Raw genomic sequence first — 27,598 nt, 5'->3', positions numbered from 1 at the left:
CGACAGACTTTTTGAAACAAGGTCATTGCTTTCAGAAGAGTAGGTAGCTACCTAAAAATACTCTGCCAAGATTGGCAGGACAAGACACGGACTGATGGAGGGAATTAAGAAATGAGGCCAGCTGGTGGATCAGCAGAGGAATATGATGATTGGTTGCTCGGCTGTTTATGACAGGTCAGTATTTGTAACAGGAATGATTAATCCGTTTATTCTAAAATGACAAACCGAATAGCAATATCAACAAAATTGTCACGTTCTATCGCAGTCGTGAAGACCTACTGACACTTGAAATTATGGCTGTACTGCTAAGGTATGAGGGCGACTTCTGAGATTTTCTAAAGATGAACAAAGTTCTGAGTTAACCCAGGATTAATAACATGCAGATTCTGTTCTGTTTAACTTAAATACAATGTTGTTTTTTTTGTAATATTATTTTAGCTTAGCATATATTAACCTATGTTGGATTGGTTTTAGCATCTTGGGCCAGGTCTACACGAATACCGATACAGCGGAATCTCGATTAGCGTCATTAATCTGTTCCACGGGGTAATCTGTTCCAACCGAAATTTACTCTAACCAAATCAGCACATTGCACATAATTCATATAGTCTCTTTGTCTTGGTGGGCAGAGGCGGGTCCAGTAGCGTACACACAGAGTGCAGAGTGTAATTGTAATTTTATTTTTTTTATCTTGTCTCGTTGACCCGATCTCATTTATCTTCTCATCTCATGAACTAAGCACAAAATATATCAATATGGTCACGACACAGCTTCGTTTTTCTGTATGCGGTCCTCTGTGGGGAAAAATGTAGACACTCCTGGAATAAAATGTATATAAACATAACAAATATTTTCCGCAAAACTTAAACTGTAGGCTACAGAATTGAAAAGCAACTTTGTCAGAGAAAGCCCTGTTTTTCCAAATCAGCACATTGCACATAATTCATATAGTCTTTGTCTTGGTGGGCAGAGGCGGGTCCAGTAGCGTACACACAGAGTGCAGAGTGTAATTGTAATTTTATTTTTTTTATCTTGTCTCGTTGACCCGATCTCATTTATCTTCTCATCTCATGAACTAAGCACAAAATATATCAATATGGTCACGACACAGCTTCGTTTTTCTGTATGCGGTCCTCTGTGGGAAAAATGTAGACACTCCTGGATTAAAATGTATATAAACGTAACAAATATTTTCCGCAAAACGGAAAAGCCTCATAGTGCAACTTTGTCAGAGAAAGCCCTGTTTTTCGACACATTGTTCTTTGAATGAGTTTGAACACCGTAGAAAAACGGCAACGCACGATGCTTCACTCGCTGTGTGCGTCGTGAAGAAATGGCATCAGTGAGTCAATGTGGCAGTAAAGTACTTCACACAAACAGTTTTACGCCTTTTAGTGTGAATCAACACAGCAATCAGTTGGGATCCGTGCAGATTTAACGTCTTTAGAATGAAATAACAAACAGCCACAACAAAGCTGTGTGTGGGTTGAAAGCCTCGTTCTCTCGGGTGGAAGACTCAAGTGCACACTAATATTTAAAAATATACAAGACACCTTAGAAATGGACCAATGGATGGTCTGTGTGTGTGTCTCATACTTATTTGATGGATTTCATATCTAAAGATTAGGCGGTTTTCCAGATAAGATCAAACGATATGTACTGTAAATGATCTAAACAGTAAAAGTGTGTTTGTTGTGCAACACACAGTAGGATTGAAAAGTCAGTGCAATAGTATCTGAATAGTGTGAGCTCTCCCACTCACACCTCTGCCGTGTGTTACTCAACACAGACATCATACTCCTTCAGATGCACAGCTAGTCCACTGTGCTCTCGAGCAATACTTACCATACAGTAGTCAATAAGACTGCTACTGAACATGACTTTCTTAGCACATTAACTCATTAGTACCCCTTTTAGTATCAACCATTTTTGACAATTTGGACTGATTTTTCAAGGCACACAGAACATTATGTTCTATAGCTAAACATAAAAACATATACCTAATAAAAGAAATATTAGACCTCTCATCTTTCGCCAGAAAAACAAATCTGTTACAGTACCATGGATTGTTTATCATTTTAGGCTGCATGGTGGGAAAAGAGGGTAGTGTGCAGGCCTCGCAACTAGGAGTCCCAAGTTTGATTCCACCCTCGGGCATCTCTGTGCAAAGTTTGCATGTGGGTTTTCTCCGGGTTCCTCCCACATTCCAAAAACATGCTAGGTTAATTGGCGACTCCAAATTGTCCATAGGTATGAATGTGAGTGTGAATGGTTGTTTGTCTATGAAGTTTAATACAAGATAATTCATTCATTCATTCATTTTCTACCGCTTTTCCTCACGAGGGTCGCGGGGGTGCTGGAGCCTATCCCAACTGTCTTCGGGCGTAAGGCGGGGTACACCAGCCAATCACAGGGCACATAAAGACAAACAACCATTCACACTCACATTCATACCTATGGACAATTTGGAGTCGCCAATTAACCTAGCATGTTTTTTGGAATGTGGGAGGAAACCAGAGTACCCGGAGAAAACCCACGCATGCACGGGGAGAACATGCAAACTCCACAGAGAGATGCCCAAGGGTGGGATTGAACCCTGGTCTCCTAGCTGTGAGGTCTGCGCGCTAACCCCTAGACCACCGTGCCGCCCAATACAAGATAATATGATATTATAATTTAATATATGAAGACCACCGCCAATGGCTGGCGGGTGTTCCTTGCCTCTTGCCCGAAGACAGCTGGGGTAGGCTCCAGCACGCCCGTGACCCTCATGAGGATAAATGCTATGAATGAATGAATGAATGACTATAAAGAACAATACTAATAATACACTTTTGATACAGTTTTCTTTTAATATACATATAGTATAATATATATATAGTGGTTTCCAAAATAAAGTTTTTCTAAAGCCAAAGTTGATGTGTGTAGTATCCTGCCTAAAACGCATCTTTCACAGACAACTAAGGATAATTTAAAATATTCACATTTGAAAGACAAAAATCAGACAATATTTACATTGTTACATCAAAAAATGATTCATGGAATACCAAAGTGTTGTCAATTAATTGGATAAATCATCAAATTATTGACTAATTGTTGACAAAGGCTACCATTCCAAAGTTGAGGCTACAAATATATTTGTTTTTCAAAGAAAGACATTCAATCAACATTTGTCTTTGTTTGATGAAAGAACAACACTAAAATGACCTCTAAGTTTATTACAGCAATAATTCATTAGGAAATGGCCCATTGTTTTACCTTAGCATAAAAATGTAGCAGTAATAGCTACAAAGACATACTGTAACTCATTATTAAAAATAAAGTGAGGTGCATACAACAAACATTCCTCAGTTTGATCATTCAAAAAAATGTTTTTTTAATACAGTTTTGACTCCTGTAGAACTTACTTAAGTTTACTTCCACTGACAGTCACTGGGCTCCACCCTTGGTGAACTTTGCCCCACAAAACCATTGGTAAATTCTACTTTCGTTTTGGGGAGACATTTCATTGATAGCCTAATGAATTGGCCACAAACACAAACACACACACACACACACACACACACACACACAGAAGGATGCCCTTGTTTTTTCATGGCTTGCACACTAAACCAGATAATACCTTATTATTAAGCGCAAATACATTTGTATGACTGTGTGTTTGCATGAATGGACAAAACTAATTCTTAATATTATGTATGTCCTTGTTGTTTCTTTGACAAGGATTTCTGGGAATATTGCTGGAATTCAAAAAAGGCAAAAATGTCAAGCAAAAGCAATCAGATCAGTTCTTTTTAGAGAGCAGATCTCTTTTACAAGTTGAATCACGTTACGGTAGCAGTTGAATTAATCTGCATGAATCATTCTGTGAATTCATTAAGTGCCTAATGTCTGAGAGTTGTGATTTTTAACCACAACCCCCCCCCCCCCCCCCCCCCCCCCGCCCATGTCGCTACTGAACCTTGAGTTGATCCTGGTGTATCAATACGTCAATAGACAGACTCAAAGTACTTGAAGTACCTAGAAGGGAGAATATTACTACTAGTCATGTATATAAAGTCAGACTGTCTGACAATGATTTAACCGTGAGAAATAAGTGCAGGTTTTTTAAAGAACTAAATAAATTAGTTTAACTTAATTTAATTATTGTATTTTCTATATGACACCAAATCATAAAAGTCATTTCAGGAGACCTTTTCTGTAGAACAGGTCTACAGTTTGTCTTTTTCATAAATCAAGCAAATAACCTTAATGTTCTTAAGCTAACACTCCGGGGATGTGTATTTTTTTTTTTTTTTGGTTGGAAAAAAAAAAATCACTAAATTGACACATCCAGACAGGAACGTGTCACTCGGTGCAAAGGATCAAATACCTCAGGCACACCCACCTGCGGCACTGTAAACTGACACAGACAAAACCATGTTACTCACTAAAACGATAGAAGTTAAGAATGCATACAGTCCCTCGTTTTCCACTTTCCACTTTAAGACGATATCATGCCAGTCAAAATATTCAGATATATGGGCGTATCGACAGCGCTCACTTCTTCTTACAGTGACATCATCGCTTTCGGAAAGTAGCAGTTTGCTTGTCTACATGGTAGGAAAAGCCTACATTAGCATATTTTTCCACTGTGGAAGCCGGTTTCAAAAAAACTCGGACAGCCGTTGCAGTTTAGATGAAGGACTGAAACAATAAAAAAAAAAAAAAACGATGCCGTTTCAACCTGAAAACGTTCCCAAGCGAACACCCCTCACTTTGTTTACGTTTGATTCCCACAGTAGACCATTGCCACAGCATACTAGTCTTTAAGAACCACCTGTACAGTATTGGAAATCCCGTTATTTTTGCATTGAAGAGCTGCTTAGCATGTTAGCATAGCACAGTTGGTAATTTGAGTGTTCAAATGGGCATCTATGTGTGTAGTATTCATTTTCCCACCAGTGTGCTTCTGTCTATGTGTACCCTGAAATTAGCTAGGGAAGAATCCAGGGTGTACCCAAAGTTAACTGCGTGGAATAGGCTCCAGCATACACATGACCCAAATGACAAGTGGAATTGAAAATGGATAGAAATGGTTTAACTGAATTCAACATGCGTACAAGCTACAATGGAATACGTCACATAGTATAATTTGCAGTTCCACGTATCCAGAAGGAGTAGGAATACCCAATGGTTGAATTGCATGGTTAAATTGAAGTTTGCAGGGAGACAACAAAGATCATGTATAACATGGGATAACAGACAAAAATCCAAAACTGAGACGCCCATTGTTCTTAAGTCTCATACATTAAGAAAGCATCAACTGTGCACGTAAGGAAGTGTTCCCTGAGGGCTAATTGTAATACTTTCAGACAACAATGACACAACCGCCGAAGCAAGTTTTAAACAAATTAACAGTCAATTTCACCTGCTCGTTTTATTTTTAGCATCCATAGTTTATCACCACATCACCAGATGTTGACATTTTGTTTAGCTATGCTTTATCTCTGGTTCACAACAAGCCACACTTGTTTAGATGTTTTTTCCCCACCATAAATGCAAATGTCGACCATTGGCATCATAATGACTTAATTTTTATGCAGCTTCCCAATAATCAATCCGACATGAGGAAAGAAGGTTGGCTCACACTGTAAAAATCACATCTGTAAAAACAGACAGACTTGGGAACTCGTGCATTATTTAGCTAGGAAGTGAAAGTGGCATAAAACTAGGTTGTCATATATTCGACATAAAAAGCCTGCTCTACTTCGTCGAGCTTTTGAAGAGCGCTTCCCATCTCGGGAGGCCCCAAACTCCAACGTGTGGTGACGATGGAAAGGGTTTTTTAGTTCAGCTTTCATGCTGCTCCGTGTTTATGCACCGGTCCAGCTCAATACAAACACTCATATGGATCATATGGAAATGGTTTTGTATGCCATTTAACCTCTATGCATTTACAGAAAACAAGGCTCAAAAACTTATAGAACTCATCTACTAATTGACTCACTTTGGATTTGGGTAAAATGACAGACCACAGATGAATTTGGACCACCACAGATTGACTTTTGCATCACTCTGGCTCACAGACACATTATAATGATCTGACTGAATGAATGGCGGCGGCACGGTGGTCTAGGGGTTAGCGCGCAGACCTCACAGCTAGGAGACCAGGGTTCAATTCCACCCTCGGGCATCTCTGTGTGGAAATTGCATGTTCTCCCCGTGCATGCGTGGGTTTTCTCCGGGTACTCCGGTTTCCTCCCACATTCCAAAAACATGCTAGGTTAATTGGTGACTCTAAATTGTCCATAGGTATGAATGTGAGTGTGAATGGTTGTTTGTCTATATGTGCCCTGTGATTGGCTGGCGACCAGTCTAGGGTGTACCCCGCCTTACGCCCGAAGACAGCTGGGATAGGCTCCAGCACCCCCGCGACCCTCGTGAGGAAAAAGCGGTAGAAAATGAATGAATGGCGCGTCGTTACAACTCTGTACAGTCCCAAGAATGTACAATAAAAAGAGCAACCAACATTGTTCTTTAGTTCCTTGCTAACACATCATGTGGTCAATTGTCTACAACTTAAAAAGTTCAATGCCCTGACTTGCAATGAGGATGTCCCACATTAATATAAAACAATCTAATAGTTTTCCTCTTTAAAAGCCAGAAGCACTAAAGCAAATGCCAGACCTTGTAAAAACTCTCCTGTTTTGCATCTGTCAGTTTTATGTGAATTGGAGCGCTTGAAATGGTTTCCTAGTACATTACATCTTCTGTGCCGCCACAGCGCTTCCATGGTACAGTAACGATGGGTGTTTCTACAATGCCAACATATTAAAAAAAAAAAAGGGCTTGGGGAGGAACATACTAAGACTTTTACACAAGACCTTTAACAAGGTTTCTACTGGTAATGCAGGATGAAGGATGCTTGGCAACAGGCAGTAAATAGGAGGCTTTGCGCGGGGAGTACTTTCTAGGACCACCAGCAAATTATATGGAATAGTAGTTCACGCGGCTATAAAAATGTCTATTTTTAGACACAGAGCCCTCTCCTGGACCAACATTTGCAATAAAAGTGAACTATTTTTGTCTTTTAGGCAAAACGACATTCACACAGATTTGAATGTGGAACACAGTGATGGATATTTTGGCCTGTGTTCTGATACTTTGCAGACCAAATCAGCTAATTATGTGTTAGGTTCATATTGATTTGGTCCATGTTGTGCATCGTAGGTGTCAGGTAATCTCATTTGGCCTAGAGAATTGTTGGAAAATATGAGATGGCTCACATCGAGGACCTCAACAAAAAAATCTGACGTCACAAATGTCAAAGTGGCCGCAATATTATACTCAAGCACAAACTGCACAACCATTCTTACTAAAAAACAACAATTTCACTGCACAGGAATTAAAAACAATAAAAACTATTCCAATCAGTCTATACAAAATAACAACAAAGGCGTAAGGCATCATTTTAACTTCAACAAAGTATGCCGGAAAACTCGTAATCTGTCAATTTGACAGCTGAACTGTCCCAGTTTGGCCTGGAACCCCATGTGCAATTTAATTTGACACTGATATCAATTACCAGATTACTCGAAACAACTAGCTTCATATTAATCAACTAAGAAACTAATCATTAGCTGCAACCCCAATTAGGTAGAAAGTCACAGTGTAGCCTTCAACCTGGTTGTCAGGCAGGCTAGAAAAGGTGTTTCCTCAAGTCGGGTCAACATATTACACTCTTTTTGTCTATAGCAGGGGTCAGCAACCCGCGGCTCCAGAGCCGCATGTGGCTCTCCAGCCTCTTTGTTGCGGCTCCCTTTGCAATGCTTGAATATTTTTTAGCACCCGTGTGGTGAAAATGCACGTCTTTGTTATGAGTTTACAAAAATCCAACTTTGTGTGAGACCATGAATGCATCCTGACTGAGTTCTGACTGGTGACTGAATGAGCAGACAGGATGCTATCCAGTTCTCTCTGACAGGTTAACATGAAGGGAAATGAGTAATACTTTGAGTTATTTGAGTTATTAATTATTATTAATGAGTTATTTGACGATTCTAAAAAATAAATTAGAGCTCATTTAAAAACAAAAGTTTATCTCCAGTACTAGCGAGAGTACTCCAACTCGTCTTTTTTTTCCCTCCAATGTTGTTTTAAACATACAACGTTTTGCGGCTCCAGGCTATTTTTCTTTAGTGGGCAAGTGGGTGAAATGGCTCTTTTCATAGTAAAGGTTGCCGACCCCTGGTCTATAGTAATTCCAGCACTGAAGAAGGTAAATCTTAAAATAAGAGATGACCTGAACATTGTCAGTGTTGGTGGTAATGTAGGCTTACACCCCTATTGTCAAAGTTCATCAGGCTGCAGACAATGGAATCATTTTCCCGACAGCACTGCGAATATGTCGTAGGATGTCTAAGACAAAGATATCGTATGGTCCTAGCAGATATCTATAAATAGCCGTTTTGAGGAGATGGAGTGTCAAACAGAGGGTTTGTATTGTCTTGAGTTGTCCGCAGGGGAAACTTTATTGTTGGTGGTGGAAGCCCCAGTGATAACCGTCTGCAAAGGGCAGTGGAGCTAAGACAGTGAGAGGAACCCCCGCACACATGAATGCACGTAATCGCACACAATATTATTCATGGGATTCAATGAATATTTCAGTGACCTACTTCATTTTTTTTTTTTTTTAGAATGAATGCTGGAATATATGAGAATGCAAAAAAATGTCACAAACTCTTTATCAGTTGTACAAACACACCTAGTGTGAATCCCTGCATACTCAAAATTCAGCATGCATCGCATTCACTCCAAGATGGTTATAATTTTTAATAATGAGTGCTAATATAGGTAAATGTCCAGTTCAGGGTGTACCCTGCCTCTTGCCCTCAGACAGCTGGGATAGGCTCTAGCATACCCGCAACCCTAGTAAGGATAAGTGGCATGGAAAATATTTTGATGGATGGATGGATGGATTTGATGATTCATCATTCAAAACTATTTTGTTATTTTTTGTTTTTTTTTCATTTTGGTGCTTAAGATCCGAAGTCTTAAGCTCCTGGCTGTGGCTTCGGTTTCAGTGCCAACAAATTAAACAAAGTCACTGGAAAAAAAGGTGCTATATAGCAATGGACTGGCTTAGCAGTAACACGTTTCTACAGTAAACCTCGGATATATCGGATTCAATTGTTCCCATTGGTTTTGTCCGATATAAGCGAAATCCGTTATATGCGTATACCGGAAAATGTCCGTTTTACGCATATATCGGATTTATATCCGGTATATGCGTAAATGGGATTTTATCCGTTATAAAAAGGCACTTCCTTGACTATGTTTCCAATGTACCTGGACGCGCAGGCAACGCTGCAAACGCTGCAAATGACGTCGTATAGCGGCCTGTCACGATTCGGCGAATCGGAGCGCCACAATGCGGCCATCCGATATATGCCAGGGAAATTTAATGGAAATGCATTGGAACGGGACTGGAGATTTTGTCCGAAATAGGCGAAATCCGTTATAAAAAATCCGATATATGCAATGAATTTTTATTGGAAATGCATTACAGAAAAATCGGTTCTTTTTTATCTGTCCGTTGTGAGCGAATTTCCGATATATCCGAGTCCGATATATGCGAGGTTTACTGTATAAGCAGCACTATAAGGTCAGTGAAGGCACCATAGGCGTGACTAGGTGTGACATTAATGTGTGAATGGTAAAAAAAAAAAACAAGAAAGTATGCACTGTGTTTGCCGTACATGTAGCAAAAGCCCTGTACGCAGCCACTCTCATGGCCCGCATTTGCAATAATATCTTAAAACAAACAGTTTCAAGTATAAACAGCCGTAGTACAAAATAAGTGACACAGTTTTGTAGTTTTTTTGTTTATGTTTGACAAACAGTGACACTATTTTAAACTCATTCCGCAAGCATCTCATTTTCTTACGCCTGTTTGGAAGACAGTAAGCCAGTGAGAACACCAAAATGTCCTCATCAGTTGATCTTTGTTTCATAAGCTTTTCCATTCCTGCAGCAACATACTGAAAAAGTATTTGGCAAAGAAACGAAAACATAATTTAACATGTCATACAAAGCATTTAGTTACAGTTTTAAGTCTTTAAGTCAGTTGAGTGTTTTATAAACAGGCGCTAACGGTGTTGTAGGCAAACTATGACTGGGAAAATCCATGAATCCATCTTCTGATGTGCGCCGCTTGTCCTCGCTAGGTAGCATCATCGCTGGCTTTTTGCACATTTAGCGTGTTCCTACATATAGGCCACCAACAAATCCCATTCAACCTGTTGTGTCGCAGTCAAGATGTGGGGCAAAGTGGACTCAAGTGTAGGGAAGCAACAGGGGCAATGGTGGAATGCTGCTCGAAAAGGGTTTCATAGTACCTGGCAACACAAATAGAAGGCTGGGAACTAAATACACAGACTAATTACTAAATTAATTACACAACAGGACACACCTGGGCTCGACAAAAGATCATCATTACAAACATACTTCTAAATATTATTATTCAAAATAAGAGCTGCAATAGCAGTATAGGATCATTCATTCATACATTTTCTATACAGTTTATCCTCATGAGGGTCGCGGGCGTGCTGGAGCCTATCCTAGCTGTCTTCAGGCGAGAGGCGGGGTACACCCTGGACTGGTGGCCAGCCAATCACAGGACACATACGTATAAACAAACAACCATTCACACTCACATTCATACCTATGGACAATTTGGAGTCGCTAACTATAACCTAGCATGTTTTTGGAATGTGGGAGGAAACCGGAGTACCCGGAGAAAACTCCACACAGAGAAGGGCAGAGGGTGGAATCGAACCCGGGTCCCCTAGCTGTGTGGCCTGCGCGCTAACCACTCGAACACCGTGCAGCAACAACAACACAAGTCAAGTTTGTTTCAGAAAACACAATCTTGAGGCTTTTTTTTGAGGCGCATTCAATCCATAACTTTTCATATTTCAGTTTAGGAAAAGTGCTAAAAATAACTATGACATCATGGAAGGAACTTCAAGAGCAAAGTGTGCAATGCAGATGTTTAGGCATGGAAATGTCAGTAGTATGTGTATTTCTAAACGCTGAGCATTCGGTGGTTTCAGAAAGCTTAGACCAGGGGTGGGCAAACTACGGCCCGGGGGCCACATCCGGCCCGCCAAGTGTTTGAATACGTCCCGCCCAATCTTTCAAAAGTATTTAATTTAAAGTCAACATACAACCTGGCATCATGGCCTGAGCCAACCTTTTGATGGTTGTATCAATTTCGTTGTTTGACATGGTCTGTTGTTTACAAAGTGCTCCTGAAAAAAGAGACACAATCACATAATAATAATAAAAATTAAAATAATAATTATTATATTATTATTATAACTATTATGATATATTTATTATATTAATGCTAATTATTATATTAATTATATATAAGTTATATTTGCATATTTAACATAATAATATAATAATTATTATTTTAATTTTATTTTAATTATTATAATATTTTATTATTTTTTAAATATTTAAATATAAATATAAAATAATAAATAATAATAGCAGATTGCATGACAATTTTACAGATACAATAATACCAGGTGGACTGTTACGTGTAAAATATATAGTCTGCCCCCCCCCCGGAAATTTTGTTATATCAATGCGGCCCGCGAGTCAAAAAGTTTGCCCACCCCTGGCTTAGACTAAACCTGACACTAAACGTATTGATCGGTCCTTGTTTAACATTGCTCCAGGGCATCAAAGTTATTTCCTGCAGCAAATGAATACGGTCAGCGTGGTACTTTCTTGTCCAAACACAGCACTGCTCCATCTTAAAAGGTGGATGTTTACATTTTTATGACGGTAAACACGGACAAGCATCATTCCCAATGTACACATTAAACAATTCAAATTCCATTTGAAGAGCCAACCAAATTCAGTAGCCACACGGCTTCCATATTGCATCTTTGAGACCAGGGTCTCTCACATGACACTTCTCAACGGCAGACCTAAATTTAGAATCCCAGTCACAAAGACTTCATTCAACTGCAACTTACGGGGTACCGACACAGGAAGCTACGAACACAAGCACACTCACTAGTGCCAGTAAGAAGGAGCAACACAAACAAACATTCTCATGGACAATTTGCCCGAGCCTGTTCAAAGTCTGGGGGAGAAAAATCCATGAGACATCCAACGCTGTGTTGAGAGGCAGGATATTTATAGGCCAGAGAAGGAGAGCTCTTCCCTTGTGTGGCAAAAGGGAACACTCGGTGAGCGCAACACTGAAAGTGACACTAAGAGTTTCAAGCATTTGACAAAATACTACTTACTGCTAAGATTTAGTGTAATTGGGTTGTCAAGACGCGAAAGACCGAAAGAAGACAGGATGTCACTATATTAATTATTTTCTTTGTCGATTAATCTGAAGCTTGTTGTTTTGATTAATCAGTTTTTTAATTAATTAAAAACCAGGGGTGGGCAAATATTTTGACTCGTGGGCCGCATTGAGTTAACAAAATTGTCCGGTACACACACACACTATTTTATGCTTATAATTTTCCTTGAATTATTTGTCTAATTTTATCTGTAAAAGTGTTATACTATCAGCTATACTATTTAATTTTAAAGTTTTGTTTTTTTGTTTTTTTTACTAAATAAGACATCCGACTTGCAAGTCATGTTGTCAGTTTGTCTGTTAAACATTGAAATACTAAGCAACTGGCGGGCCGGATGCAAGCGCTTAGTGGGCCGCATGTGGCTCCCGAGCCGTAGTTTGCCCACCCCTGCCCTCGACGGACCAAATCACGATGAGCCAAACATTAACAGTGAGTGGTTTGATCTGCAACATACCCGAAAAAATGTTGATCTCTTTTTTTCCAAAGTCAAAGCTCATGTGCTTGAATATCTTTTTTGATAATCAATAATAACTTAAAAAAGTGAAAATATGGAACAAAGACACCAGTTCAATTATGGATTATTATGCCAACACTCAAAAGGACATATTTTAGTCTTTAATATTCAAATTTCTTTCTCTTATTTTGGCTTTAATCTTAATATTTCGTCCTTATGGTTGTAAAAGTACTGCTCTTTTTCCATTTTTTTGATTTAATTGTCTTGTTTTAATCAAATTTTTAGAATGTGACACGGCCTATAAAAAAAACGTGTGCTATAAATATCCCCTAGTACTCACTTTGGACACCCCTGGTTTAAATGGTGGACGTTACAAGATACATTACATTAGCATTCATGTTTAATACCATACATAACTCTATTGGTTAACACACCTCATACACACCTGTTCTGAAAGAGAAAGAAGATGTAGCAGAAAGGATGAGTGTTGCCAACGTAGCGACATTGTCGCAATATTTAGTGAGTAATCAGACCCCACTAGATAATCATTTTTCAAGAAAGCGATGAACAAATCTAGTCAACAGACTTTTGGAGACTGAAACCAAGATGACTTCAAAAGGGTTGACGTCTCCTGACGTTAAATGGCTTAGACCGGCAAAGAATGTGTGTCAACAATACAACGGTTTGTCTTATATTTGGTGGATTTATTCAACTGTGGCAGCAGAAAGTTATGTTTTGTGTCACTTTTGCGTCTCATAGCACATGACTGTGATGCATTCAAGGACCAGGATCAGTAATAATTTACAAATACAGTACGTGATAATACAAGTCAAATATATTAGGGATGCTCGGATCAGGGATTTATGCTGCCGATTCTGATAACGATCATCTTGAAACTTACCGAGGATGAGACACGTTCCTTAAGGAGACTTTCTCCTCCGATGAATTCAATTATTTTTCAGGTTACACATACGGGCGAGTGTTGGCCGCATGGCTAGGTTAGCTGCTGTTTGACTAATGATCACACCACAACACATATTTTGTCACCTGTTTGTTCTTCAAATACCCTTTAGAATCTATTCAACATGCTAATTTTTAACGGCCATAGTTAAGTTCCACACAGCAGATCATTATTGTTTTGAAGGAAAGTGAGGGGATGATGTTGCCCAAGACGTTAGTTAGGGCAAAACACCACACTGCATGAAAGGATCGCTGCGGGCTAGTAATAGTAATAGTACCGGCCATAGGCGATTGATCGGCTTTTGGGATCAGCACGGAAAAGCATTTATCAGCATATGCATGATTTTTCACAGAAATCGTCCGATACTGTTGGGTGGCTGATACTGTACACAGTAATCCCTCGTTTTTGTCGGTTAATTGGTTTGAGACCCAAGCGTGATAAGTGAATTTCTGCCGATTCTTTCGGATTCTTTATTTGTTAATGGACTATTTTCATACAGCATAGAAAACCTGTTTACGACCTTCTAAATATGGATCTTAATCTTATTAGAGCCCTCTAGACATGAAATAGCATCCCATAGCAACCTTTTCACTCATATTACCCAATATAGTAAACATGATAAGAGACAATAAGTCCTATTAGACATAAAAAGAACGTACTATGGACGTTATTAGAGTTATTTTTTTCTGCAGTGGCTATTGTATCATCATTGCTGACACAGAGTGGCCATTGTAGCTAAAAAAAAAAGCTAGCTAGTTAAATGAGTCTTCTGAGTGTCGTATTTCTATTTTCATTCATGTAGCCATTCATTTAGCACCCAATATTGTTTTTTTTTTCAACAGGCATGAAGTTTCACACTTTGTTCAGCGGTCCTTGAATGCACCATATTTGTGTCGTGCTTGGATCATCTAACATTATCCTTTATTAGTGGATAGTACATATAAATCCATACTGTATGTGGAAGTCATTTGACATATGACGTGACATATGTTGGTTGAATTCCGAATTGTTCCATCTGAGAGGCATTCTACTTTGGAAGTACCATGGTTGTTCTTAATCTCAGGACACACCACCACTTTGCAGTATGTTTCACTGTGAGTTGCACAAAAGTCATATTGTGTAATGCTGCTTGGAAGTTAGCACAATATCAGCGGAGAACACTTCATGCCTGTGTAGGCTTAGGTTTAGGTTTAGGTTTAGGTTTGCTGTGATGAGGAGGAGTTCGGGCTGACTACCAGACAACGTGGGCCTGTGTTGATCGTAGTAGATCGACTAGATCACACTTATTCATAATTAATACAGAGCAGAGCCGCAATGCACGGGGTAAAGTGGGTCATAGAATACACAACAGGAAACTGCGCGTATGCTCGTGCTCAACGTGACAGCCTCGCGTGTTTATGCGCGAGACTGTTGCTGTTTAGGCTACCGCGCGCGACTTGAAACGCGCAAGTCGTGACAAGATGGAACGTTGAAGGAATAGCGCGTTAAAAAAAACAACAACATTTCCAAACGTCAAATACGCAAGATTCACCAGCGCCGCGCTGGTGAAGAAACCCCACAAACGGAGGAACTCACATCCTCGAAGAGGGAGCCAACGTTGGCTGTCACCAGCAGTATTCCGGTGCCTTGCGCTGCTGTCATCTTCCCAGCCATTCTCTCCCGCAGGTGAGTCGAGGACTTGGACGGCGAACTTGACAGGTAAGAAGCAGGGTGGGGGGCTAAACCAGGGAATGCAAGCGAACGTCTCAGAAAACTGCTTAAAAGACGGGGAATTCGCGACTGAAGCCGGGGCTGAGGCGGCTCGGTCGGAGCATATTTTTCAGCAGCAGCCGTGCATCTACGAGGAGTTGCTCTGCAGTACAAGGTCCGTCGGCGACGGCGGTTCGGGTGCTGGCTCTTTGCGCTACTTTCTTGCTTCCATCTTAAAAAGTTTCCGATTTAATCCGCGGCGGGAGCCTGTGGGGTCTGGTTCATTTCAACCACGAGAGCCTCTCCTCGCGTGGAACAGTGTAAAAGTGTCCCTCGTGAAGCAGGACTCCAACCACGACCATTGCCTTCAGTGTTCACGAGCTATAGGCTGGAGTCCCGCACTGCTCTGACGTCACGGTGCCAATGAGAAACTCGGGGCTTTCTTAAAGGGCCAGCGCACCATAAACACAGCTGTTCAATTTTCAATTGGTCTATTGGTTGTTATTGGTAATACAGTATACGCAGGGAAGCATCATGAGAATGGAAATTGACTCAAATAAATACACTTTTATCACATTTAATCTGTTCAAAATCTAATCTGATGATCCATGATGAACAAAAATAGCATAACAGAGAGTAAAGCTCAAATTGATTAAATTGATTCTGACCTTCCAGCCAATAACAAGACCACTACACTGCTTAGTTATTACTGTCGCTTTCATACTTGAAGATGCATAAACATGCTGAAGAATACAATAACTATTCTTAATGATGGTTGCGCCAAACAGGTTAGTGCGGTTGGTGGGTGTTTCTCCTGAATGTTCATTTTCACCTCCATGGTGATGACCTGCCTTACACTCGGGAGACATATTCAAGTGCAAAAAGTCAACTCATAAGCAATATTATTCACTTGGTGTAGCTGTGAATGAGGCAATACTTGCTGCATGTATTCATTCACCGCACGTGCCGTAACTAGTTCTCAAGGGAGTTTAGTATTTATGGATGAAAATGTACGATTTGAATTCATTTGTAGGAGCGCATTTGCAACATCTGAACCACATAACCCGAGAAGCACCTGTATTTGGATACTGACAAATAGACTTACATTTATAACATCTGTGCTTTCAATCAGCTGCTCTATTGTTGCAGCTGCCCCATATATATACAAGACGTTGATACAGCTCTGTTACTATTTCCACGGCCGGCTAATCAGCCAAACATTCTGTTTCCGTCTGTGTGTGTAGCTATTTTCCACCAACACCACTTTTTTTTTTACATTTTTTTTTATGAATTTATGATGATGAGGACACTTACCACGTCATGTTCAAGCTGTTTCAACAGACAGTGGAATGAGCCTGATCTGATGTGCTTGTTTTAACATGTTGGGCTGCAGGATGAAAACTATAATTGAGCTTTCATTTGCTTGAACAACCTTTCCATAGACCCAAAACATAAGACTGGCAGTCTTTGAAGGTGTAAACATTATTATTATAAAACATAAAACATAAAATTTCTAGTCAATGCATCAATGTTTTTGTTTTGGCTTAAAACAGCACCAATCTTGATGCTATTGTGAAGTTGCATTATCACCTCTTTGTGCAAAAAGATGTATAAAAAAACATAAAAAAAACGGGATAAAATAATGGAGTGGGGTCCCCCCCTCGCCACACACACCAGTTCTGGGCCCCCCCTCATGTGTGGGCCCAGGACAAGATACCCCTTTCTCCCACCCCTGTCAACGGCCCTGCCAATATCCCTGACTTATTACTGCTAGTAACTTTCAGCAACGAGAGGTTAGCGTGCAGGCCACGCAGCTAGGAGACCCGAGTTCGATTCCACATTCGGGCATCTCTGTGTAGAGTTTGCATGTGTGGGTTTTCTCCGTGTACTCCGGTTTCCTACATTCCTCCACATTCCAAAAACATGCTAGGTTAATTAGCCACTCCAAATTGTCCATAGGTATGAATGTGAGTGTGAATGGTTGTTTGTCTATATCTGCCCTGTGATTGGCTGGCGACCAGTCCAGGGTGTACCCCGCCTCTCGCCAGAAGACAGCTGGGATAGGCTGCAGCACCACAGCAACCCTCGTGAGGATAAGCGATAAAAAATGAGTATTTCAGTATCGATCAACACATCACTAGTGATTAGGCCAGCAGAGAAGGCCTTGCTGGCCCTGAATGCACACCATTGCTGAAACCATTTCCTGTAGTTATTACATGTTTTATGATGACAGGTTAAACCCTAGAACAGATTCTTTCATTTACATATTCTTAATGACAACTAGTTATTTAAAAAAAAAACACTACTATAAACTGGAGCATGACATGTTTTGGAACAGATTGGGTTCAATCTTAGAGGGTTTACAGTACATGGTTGAATATTTCAAATAACCCTAACCCTAGTTCTCGGGCCTCACGTCACCATTTGCACGTGAACCTCAACATGTGGCGTCATTCAAAGACCATCAGACATGCTTTTCATGCAGACTCATCAGAGCTCCCCTGGTGATTCTAAGGAAGCTCGGAACCAAAAATAACCCACTTCAAGCTAAAGGTAGCTGGAGGTCAACCGCTTAAGGCAGGAATATGACACACCGGATGCCAGCACAATGAGCTCCCGATGAGGACGGATGAGGTCAACAGAGATATTGAGCTCTCGGTATTGATTAAGTCTGATGGAGTCGTCGTGTTTTGGTTTCCAATGATGCAGTGGAATGAGATGTACATTACAAGCATTATAGTGTTTAATTTGAATCTACGTATTTGTTACGTCACATCCACACGTGCTCATGGATTTGTTACGGTAATAGCATCATTATTTGTGTGCATGCAATCAGGCATCAAGGAAGGGGAGTACCTCAGCAATTACTACCAAAGCGTGTACTCACAGCTGTCTCTGGCATTGGAGTGTGTGTGTGTGTGTGTGTGTGTGTGTGTGTGTGTGCGCACGTGTGACTGACTGCGACTGAGACGCTTGAAAATGATGTATTATGCAAATTCGATACAGAAAAAAACGTTCACAAGGTGAAAACCGGCTGCCTCTTCAGTGTTGTAGCTCTACAAGGTTTTGGGGGGCAGGTCTGGCTTCCTTTTGATCCCACCTGTCTGCAGGACACCTACCTACCTGCTAAAGGGAAGTCGTGCTCTATTACGCTTGGAACCGGTTCCGGTTTCATCAATCATATTTCCCGTGTTTAATTTAGCGAAATAACATGATAACTGCAAAACAAAAAAATTGTTATTTCCTTAATTAAGGTTATGAAAAGTCCACACAGAGATGCCTGATTGTGGAATTGAACTCCGGTCTCCTGCGCGCTAACCACTCGGCCGCCATGCCCCTACATAAAGTACAAAAATCAATCAAGAAATTGACTCACTTCGAGTCTCAATGTCTCCCTTCTTCTGCACTCGACCACTGTTGTTCACATGAGACATTCAGGAACATCATGTAACTCTCAGTATTCAATGCTAATGTAGTTTTTCATTTTTTTGGGGGGGGGGGTACGTGGACCTCAGCTTGGGGACCTAGGCTGTAGAGTACAGTTGTCCCTCGACACATCACTCTCTATCATGGTGTTTTAAAAATAAAAATAAAAATAAAAATAAAAATAAAAATAAAAATAAAAATAAAAATAAAAATAAAAATAAAAATAAAAATAAAAATAAAAATAAAAATAAAAATAAAAATAAAAATAAAAATAAAAATAAAAATAAAAATAAAAATAAAAATAAAAATAAAAATAAAAATATTTAAAAATGTGTCCATCCACTCGGCCGCCATGCCCCTACATAAAGTACAAAAATCAATCAAGAAATTGACTCACTTCGAGTCTCAATGTCTCCCTTCTTCTGCACTCGACCACTGTTGTTCACATGAGACATTCAGGAACATCATGTAACTCTCAGTATTCAATGCTAATGTAGTTTTTCATTTTTTTTTTTGGGTACGTGGACCTCAGTTTGGGGACCTAGGCTGTAGAGTACAGTTGTCCCTCGACACAACACTCTCTATCATGGTGTTTAAAAATTAAAATTAAAATTAAAATTAAAATTAAAATTAAAATTAAAATTAAAATTAAAATTAAAATTAAAATTAAAATTAAAATTAAAATTAAAATTAAAATTAAATAAAATAAAATAAAATAAAATAAAATAAAATAAAATAAAATAAAATAAAATAAAAATAAAAATAAAAAAAATTAAAAAATTTGTCCATCAATCCAATACAGAAACAATAAATATTGTATAGCAGTAAACAGAGGCTGACAGGAGTCCAATAGCCATTTTCTGTAACCAAACTTCAGTGTTCGATGACTTCCTGCAGTCTGTTTCGGCAGCATAACTTGCTAACCTGCTTTTTTTCAATGCCAGCCCGGCAGGATGATCGGAATCACGAGAGGGGAAACCCGTCCACAAATTCAAATTGTACTTCTGACTTGATAATCGTCATCGAGTCCTTTTGACTTCACCAGGGATCCCGGCCAGCCAGTTTGTCTGTTGCCAAGTCTAGCATACCGCCACTGTACTACTTTCATTCCCAGTAATTAAATAGCTCGAAGGCAGAACAAGAGGAAATAGACCTAAAAAATAACAGATGACAAATATGTGTGGAAGTCTGTGCACAGAGATAACAACGAAGGCTCCTTGAGGGTCAGTAAATACACACCATTAGTTGCAGGCAGGATATCCCAGAGGGAAATGTGTGTGTGTGTGTGTGTGTTGTGTGTGTTGATAAAGAGGTTCTACACACAGGCCATAGCTCCGCCTTCTTCACTCTGGGAAATGGAAAGCATTTTTTTGTTGGAATTCCTGACTGCAAGCAAGTGTGAACTTTGACCCCCAATGTCACCAGTACTTAAAAAGACTTGTCTAAAAATAGCAAAACCTGGAAAATAATCTTGCATTCTTGTGTTGCGTTTGGAAGCAGCTGTGAGATGGTCAACACGGGCTTTCATCTGCTGTTCTACTCGAGAATCAGAATAAGACTCGCATAGACCACATGGACTCGGTACTTTAAAAGAGGAGAGGAGTACTCTCAGATGCAGTATTTCCATACTATTTGAATACAAACAATTACACACCCCGTGGAATTTGTATTTCCCTTTTCAGGAACGCATTTCTTGTCTGTATTACTCAAGTGACCTTCAAATGAATTCCCAGCGTGTCTCCTGTTCATTTTGGAACGTCAGAAGATTTCCCAATGGAACTCAGGTGTTATTTTCCTTGTTCACCTCAGTTTTCCACAGAAGCAAAAACTAGGTGGTATTTCTATGTCAGAACAAGAATGAAGCCGTGCTTCGACCAAGATATTTTATTTGCATGTTCTCCCGCTAAACCTGTCTCTCCCTCCTTTGCAACGCCCCTTCCAGTGTGCAAGATAACCACAGATAGAAGAGAAAGAAGTTGAACAAAAACAAAGCAGCCAATGTGACACGACATTCATTCATTCATTTTGTACCGCTTATCCTCACGAGGGTCGCGGGGGTGCTGGAGCCTATCCCAGCTGTCTTCGGGCGTGAGGCAGGGGGAACACCCTGGACTGGTCGGCAGCCAATCACAGGGCACATATTTAATTTTAAAATTTAATTTAATTTAATTTAATTTAATTTAATTTAATTTAATTTTATTTTATTTTATTTTATTTTATTTTATTTTATTTTATTTTATTTTATTTTATTTTATTTTATTTTATTTTATTTTATTTTATTTTATTTTATTTTATTTTATTTTATTTTATTTTATTTTATTTTATTTTATTTTATTTTATTTTCAAGTTCCTCCTGGCCTTGTGCATCATCGAACTTGAAAAAGGGGCTGAGTAGCGCAGCGCAGAAAAGTCCACACAGAGATGCCTGAGGTTGGAATTGAACTCTTGGTCTTGGTCTCCTGCGCGCTAACCACTCGGCCACCATGCCCCTACATAAAGTACAGAAATCACAAAAGAAATTGACTCACTTCGCTGTACAGCGCAGCAGAGCGCAGCGCAGCACAGCGCAGCAAAGTCGTGCTCGATTACGCTTCAAATGAATTCCCAGCGTGTCTCCTGTTCATTTTGGAATGTCAGAAGATTTCCCAACGGAACTCGGGTGTTATTTTCCTTGTTCACCTCAGTATTCCACTTGTTGGCCCTTGTTGTACATACAAGGGCGTAGTATTGTACGTAGTATTACCGACTTAGGTGTTAATTTAGGTATCATTTAGGTACAAGATCTGACTTCATCTAGAACTCAGCTTACAACGCGGTCTTCAGAACGGAACCCATTCAAGGTCCTCCGCGGAACAAGAAAATGAAGTTTACCAGCGACTCATGCGGACCACCAAATCCAGTATCTTAGTCGCACTGACATATGGGGAACTCATAGTGCCCACCCAGCTGAGACCCAAATACACACATGGGTATCAAAGGTTAGAAACATCCCAAGATGAGGCCTTCACTTCATTCCGTTCTGCTATTTCTGTTGGGTCACTCGACCAAGATAGTCTTTCCTGCAATCTCTGACATATTTCTCCTCCACTCCCCCCAGCCAAAGTGAATCCCACTGCGATGAGGCCTATTTTGGAGTTCCCACCGGGTGTTTTATAATATCGGCCGGACTCATTTAATCCTCCCTTACCAATTAATTGGGAGCATATTTTTCTTCTGGTACAAAGGTCAGTTATTTTCTGAACGAGGTTGCTGATAGCCTAACCCATTTTACTGCAAGGGAAAGATCCTTGCTTAAACTTACAGCTTTTTTTTTAGAATGTAAAATACTAAATCAAAATAAAAAAGTTAGGCCAAGCAAACGTAAACAACATTATTATTGTTAGAAATCAAGTAGGTAGAAATAAAGCGAGCTTTAAAAAGGTTTGCGACTGTCAAGCAGAGGTTTCCTTCTGTATAGTGTAGGGATTCTCAACTGGCGGGTCGCAACCATACAAGTGTGCCACAGAGCTGTTTTCAGAGGGTCACGGGTCTATGCATGAGCAAAAAATAATAATGTGATGGTCCAAGGTCCATGAACGCGTCTTGATGTCTTGTCTGTGCTGCGCCCCCCACGAAGTGTGCCATGTTTATGGGCCCAGTTTATGTGCTATCCGTCTGACACACAGCTGCTGATATCCGCTGGAGAAGCTCATGTTGTGTGGCCCTTTAAAAATCTGATATTTGCGAATTTTGAGTTGAAAAAAAAATCCACATTTTGGGTCTTAGCTTGTCATTGACGGGTGATGGTGGGTCCCAAAGACAAACCAGTTGAGAACCAGGGGTCTCAAACTCAATTTACCTGGGGGCCACTGGAGCTAGGGTCTGGGTGAGACTGGGCCACATCAGGTTTTCAAAAAAAAATTTTTTTTTATTAAAAACAGAAAAATATACAAACTTTTTCAGTGCTTTGGTTCCGATTTTCTACAAGAAAAGCTCTGATCAAACATTCCACTGTTCTCAAATATCTTAATTTTTATTTTTCTGCACAAAATAAGATGAAAAATAAACAAATCAAGAACAAAGAAAATTAATCAATCAGTAATAAATAAATATAATAATAATAAGAATAAAACGGCAAATAATAAAAACTTAAGAAAGCACATATAGTTGGTGGGTAGACAAATTATTTTTTTCAGATTAAAATTAAAGCATTATTAGAGCCCTGTAGACATGACAAAACACGACTATAGTCACATTTATACTCTTTTTATTTACAACATATTGCGCAACTGCAGGGTCTTGAGACACATGCTAACTCGCAAACTAGAGAGCTAGCGACCTAAACGGTAGCCTCCAAGTTATTTCCTTTCAACTTAAATAGCCAAAAACTTACCACTTCCACACGGATAGGGAGGATAACTATTAACAGTTATTTAACCTTTAACATGAACATTAACCAAACGTAATAATTTTTTCTGGGTACATGATACCATACCGCGGGCCGCACTAACATTAAACTTTCATATCAAGGCAGGGGCCTCAAACTAGTGTCCTGCGGGCCACATTTGGCCCGCGGGCCGCGTGTTTGAGACCCCTGGTTTATTGGTTTTAGCCTGATAAAGGACATCAAAGTGACGTCATCGTAACGTAAAACTGCGGTTATTGGTGTCCATACACAAACACACATCAGATTTTACTACAAATACACAGTTTTGAAAACCTTAGTTTATAGTACAAAATATCTTCATATCTTAAAAATACTTTTGTTGAATGAGATATTTGAGAAGCTCAAATACATTTTGATCAGGCGGGTCCTGTTCAGACACGGTTTAGCCCAAATCTGTCATTACTACCAAGGACTTGTCCTTCATTGGGTCACTAGCGGTGACACGCTAATTACACAGAACGCTTTATTGCTGTTATACACGGAAGTACCATGGGGAGACTGGTCATAAACAAAAAGCTTTTTATAAAACTAAATCTCCAGGGTATACGGCAAAAAAACCAGGCTTTAGACTCAACAAAGCCAAACCTCGGTTCAGGTTGCCCTGCACAAGGCCAAGCGACATCTCACTCGCTCCTCAATTCATTAAAACCATAACTGGCAATAAGTCAAGCGAGCGACCCTGGGTGTCGCACTTTAATGAGAGGTCTGTACTAAATATAAACTCAGAGGATTAGCTTGTTTTTTTTTTGCTTCACGTTAAAGCTAATGAAGGTGCTGAAAACAGGCCGGAGTGTATCTAGGAAACGTGCGGTGCCAGAATGGAAAACAAGCCGGGCTCTGTGCTGCGCTCTCCGCAGCCTTATGTAAATGTCCCAAAAGAAAAGAGCTTTATAATTGGCATGAAGCGGTGCCACGGCCCAACTGAAGATGACAAAGTTGTTCCACCTTGGGCTCAGCAGATGTTTACTCGTAGAGAATCACAACTGAATCGTCTTTTGTGGAAACTCTCCGAGAAACAAACGCTGTGGTACAGCAAAAACACATATTGTATGCAAGATGGTTGACTAAAATACGTGTAATATGCCTCAAAATATACAAAAATACATCAAATGCATTGGAAATATGTTTTTAGGGCATCACAAATCACTGTACAGTATTCTGAAATAAAAAAAAATCCAGCTTTCTTGGGGCGAGAGGCGGGGTACACCCTGGACTGGTGGCCAGCCAATCACAGGGCACATATAGACAAACAACCATTCACACTCACATTCATACCTATGGACAATTTGGAGTCGCCGATTAACCTAGCATGTTTTTGGAATGTGGAGGAATGTAGGAAACCGGAGTACCCGGAGAAAACCCACACATGCAAACTCTACACAGAGATGCCCGAATGTGGAATCGAACTCGGGTTTCCTAGCTGCGTGGCCTGCACGCTAACCTCTCGGCCGCCGTGCAGCCTATGCTGAAAGTTACTAGCAGTAATAAGTCAGTATCTTGTCCTGGGTCCACGCATGAGGGGCGGTCCAGAACTGGTGTGTGTGGTGAGGGGGGGACCCCACTCCATTATTTTATCCCGGGCACATATAGACAAACAACCATTCACACTCACATTCATACCTATGGACAATTTGGAGTCGCTAATTAACCTAGCATGTTTTTGGAATGCGGGAGGAAACCCGGATAAAACCAGGGGAGAACATGCAAACTCCACACAGAGATAGCCGAGGGTGGAATTGAACGCCGGTTCCCTAGGTGTGTGGCCTGCGCGCTAACCACAGCCTAGATTGAATACATTATACCAGTAATACTGAATAGTACTAGTAGTACAGACATAAAAGCAGGTCACAGTGCCATCCTGGTTGGGTTGCTCCTTTAAACTACTTGTTTGTTTTTAAACTTGTGCTCTAAGATGAATATTGTGATGTATATTTATTTTTGTTGACTTGGCTTGATGTGACATTTTGAAAAGTGGATGTGATGTGAACAAGGGTGGCACCGGGGATTCTGAACCAAAAAAAAAAAAAAATTAATCATGTTTTGCTCCCCCAGGAGGCTGTGGTATTTATTTCAGTGCTAGGCACCACAACATTGTAGACTGGCTCCTACAAAGCAGCACTATTGCACTTGCAGTCTTGCTTTATTCCAGTAGAGGGCAGCAGAGTTCAATTGCTTTGTGATGAAGTGCATGCAATTCATCTTACAGCCACAAAGAAGAACTCTACCAGACCTTTGTATTTTTTTGTATAAGCGATGGGAAACAGAGGTATTGTTGGTGGAAAAACTGTAATATCACTAATTTCTTGACGTGACAATATTCACTAATATGCTGTGGGAGGAAATGACAAGAAAGGAACCAAAATCCTAATTTCCGTTTCATTGAGTTCAGTACGGAATGCATTTTATTGCATTCCCACTGAGAATTTTATCTAAATATCAAACTCATTTCCCACTTATCAGTGCTCTTTTGTCCTAGTAAGTATGTTCACCTGCAAAACAAAAACAAAAACAAAGGAATTGTGGCATGACTTCTGTTGAAACCAGCTAACCAGCTGTTTATTCCTAATTTAGTGGGGTGTCTTTTTTCCGTTTTAGCTGTGGAACTTAAACGTTTCACCAGCCTGTTGTAACGACTCGGTGGAGCTGTTGAATGCGTGACAAAGGCAACAAAAATAAAAAATAAATGCCAATAAAAATATTGTAATAACAAAAAGATACTCACAAAAAATGTCAAAGACCTTCGCTGTGAAGACGCTGGACTTTTAAACCGCATTAATTACAATTGCAAAGAGATACAGCTGCGACTTCCTCCCAGCAGGAAGTGGAATATTCCAAAATAAGAGCGCAGGACCGGAAGTTATAATTCCTGTCTTACAAACAAGGCAGTATTCTCCCATTTAACGTGTTCAGGGTCACAGGTCACCTGTCAATCACAGTTGACTCTCTCTAGACTGAATTTATTTGACAACCCAAGAACGATAAATGAGTGTTGGAGATCGCGATGAAAAAAACAGTTACCTTACTGATTAACTTTTGCCACTAGATGGCAGTGTTTGACTTATTTTACTATAGTGGACAAGATATTACTTTAAAATTGTATTAAAATTAAAAAGCTTGCTCTATTTAGATATGCTAACATTTCCAGCATCATTTGACTTATATTTTAAGGCAGATATTTTGTAGTAAACAGGAAATAATTTACTAATGAGTGCAACCTATTCCCCTGTTGTACATGTACATAATATAAATAATTGTAATAATAATTATAATGGCCCCACAGTGTCCAGTGGGCCCATCAGCCAGTCCAGATGAGGGGGCCAGATAACACGGTGAGTGACAGCTCTGTGGCAGCTGTGCGGTGAGGGTGCTCCGACCCCCATCCACCTCCCAACCCCAACCCAACCCTTGTCCCTGAATGTCTACTCACAAAGAGAAGAGAATGTTAGTGTGACAGCTGTCACAGCCCCCCCACCCCCACCCCCCCCCGACCCCCCTCGTCTTCACCCCTTCCTCCTTCACAGCTTTCCACATCATTATGTCTAAGCAGAACCTGCTGTGTCTTTAAACCTAACACCATCCATCCATTTTCTAACCTTTATACTGTTCAGGGTCGCAGGAAGCTGGAGCCTATCCCAGCTGATCACTTTGGACTGTTGGTCAGTCAATCACAGGATACGCACAGACAGGCGAGTCGCCCACTAGACTGGAGACTAAACCCTACACAAATCATCAAACAGATACAACCAGTGCCGGTTTTAAACCAGTTTTAGCGATGAGCCACATGGGGCAACTTCCTGTAGGGCGGTATTCTTAAGATGGAGGGGAGGAAAACAGCATCATGTTTGTGTTTATATATGATGATCACACAAGTTCATGATTTGATCTGACAAATCTTAAGTAAGTTTGATCAGATGTGGAATTACTACAGTTTCTGCTTTGATGCTTAGACTCTAAAATCTCTAAATTTCTAAAATGACAAATACTTCAACTTGCTGATATAGTTCATCTTCAAACAGCTAAAATAATGCATAAGGCTAAAAATAACCAATTAGCTAAAAATGTCATCCAATAGAAATATGATCTAAGTACATTTGAAACACTTCTATGCTAGGACTACGTTATGCTAGCCATAGCATTTCAGTATGTGGAATCAAACTATGGAATGGATTGAGTAAGGAACTCAAACAATTTCATCCCAGCAAGCCTTCCAGGGCCAAAAGTAGCAAAACAGCCCCAGACCATCACACTACCACCACGGTATTTTA

The 27,598-nt window shown here is 40.1% G+C and overlaps 1 protein-coding gene across 3 annotated transcripts in view; it reads right to left on the bottom strand.

Moving 5' to 3' along the window:
- The window catches only part of LOC131103432 (inositol polyphosphate-5-phosphatase A-like), a 207,053-nt gene extending 180,897 nt beyond the window's left edge, over positions 1-26,156 (bottom strand). For 2 of the 3 annotated variants that reach the window (XM_058049722.1, XM_058049729.1), the window contains exon 1: positions 15,368-15,888. In XM_058049722.1, the coding sequence (XP_057905705.1) occupies positions 15,368-15,445 (78 nt within the window). In that variant the 5' untranslated portion in view covers positions 15,446-15,888. Of the gene's footprint in view, positions 1-15,367; positions 15,889-26,055 lie in introns of those variants that run through there. The other variant, XM_058049737.1, reaches the window with a different exon arrangement.
- Positions 26,157-27,598: the final 1,442 nt, after the last annotated feature.

Source organism: Doryrhamphus excisus, chromosome 2 (assembly GCF_030265055.1).
Source record: "Doryrhamphus excisus isolate RoL2022-K1 chromosome 2, RoL_Dexc_1.0, whole genome shotgun sequence".
Taxonomy (NCBI): Eukaryota; Metazoa; Chordata; class Actinopteri; order Syngnathiformes; family Syngnathidae; genus Doryrhamphus; species Doryrhamphus excisus.
This window is presented reverse-complemented; position numbering and strand designations above follow the sequence as displayed.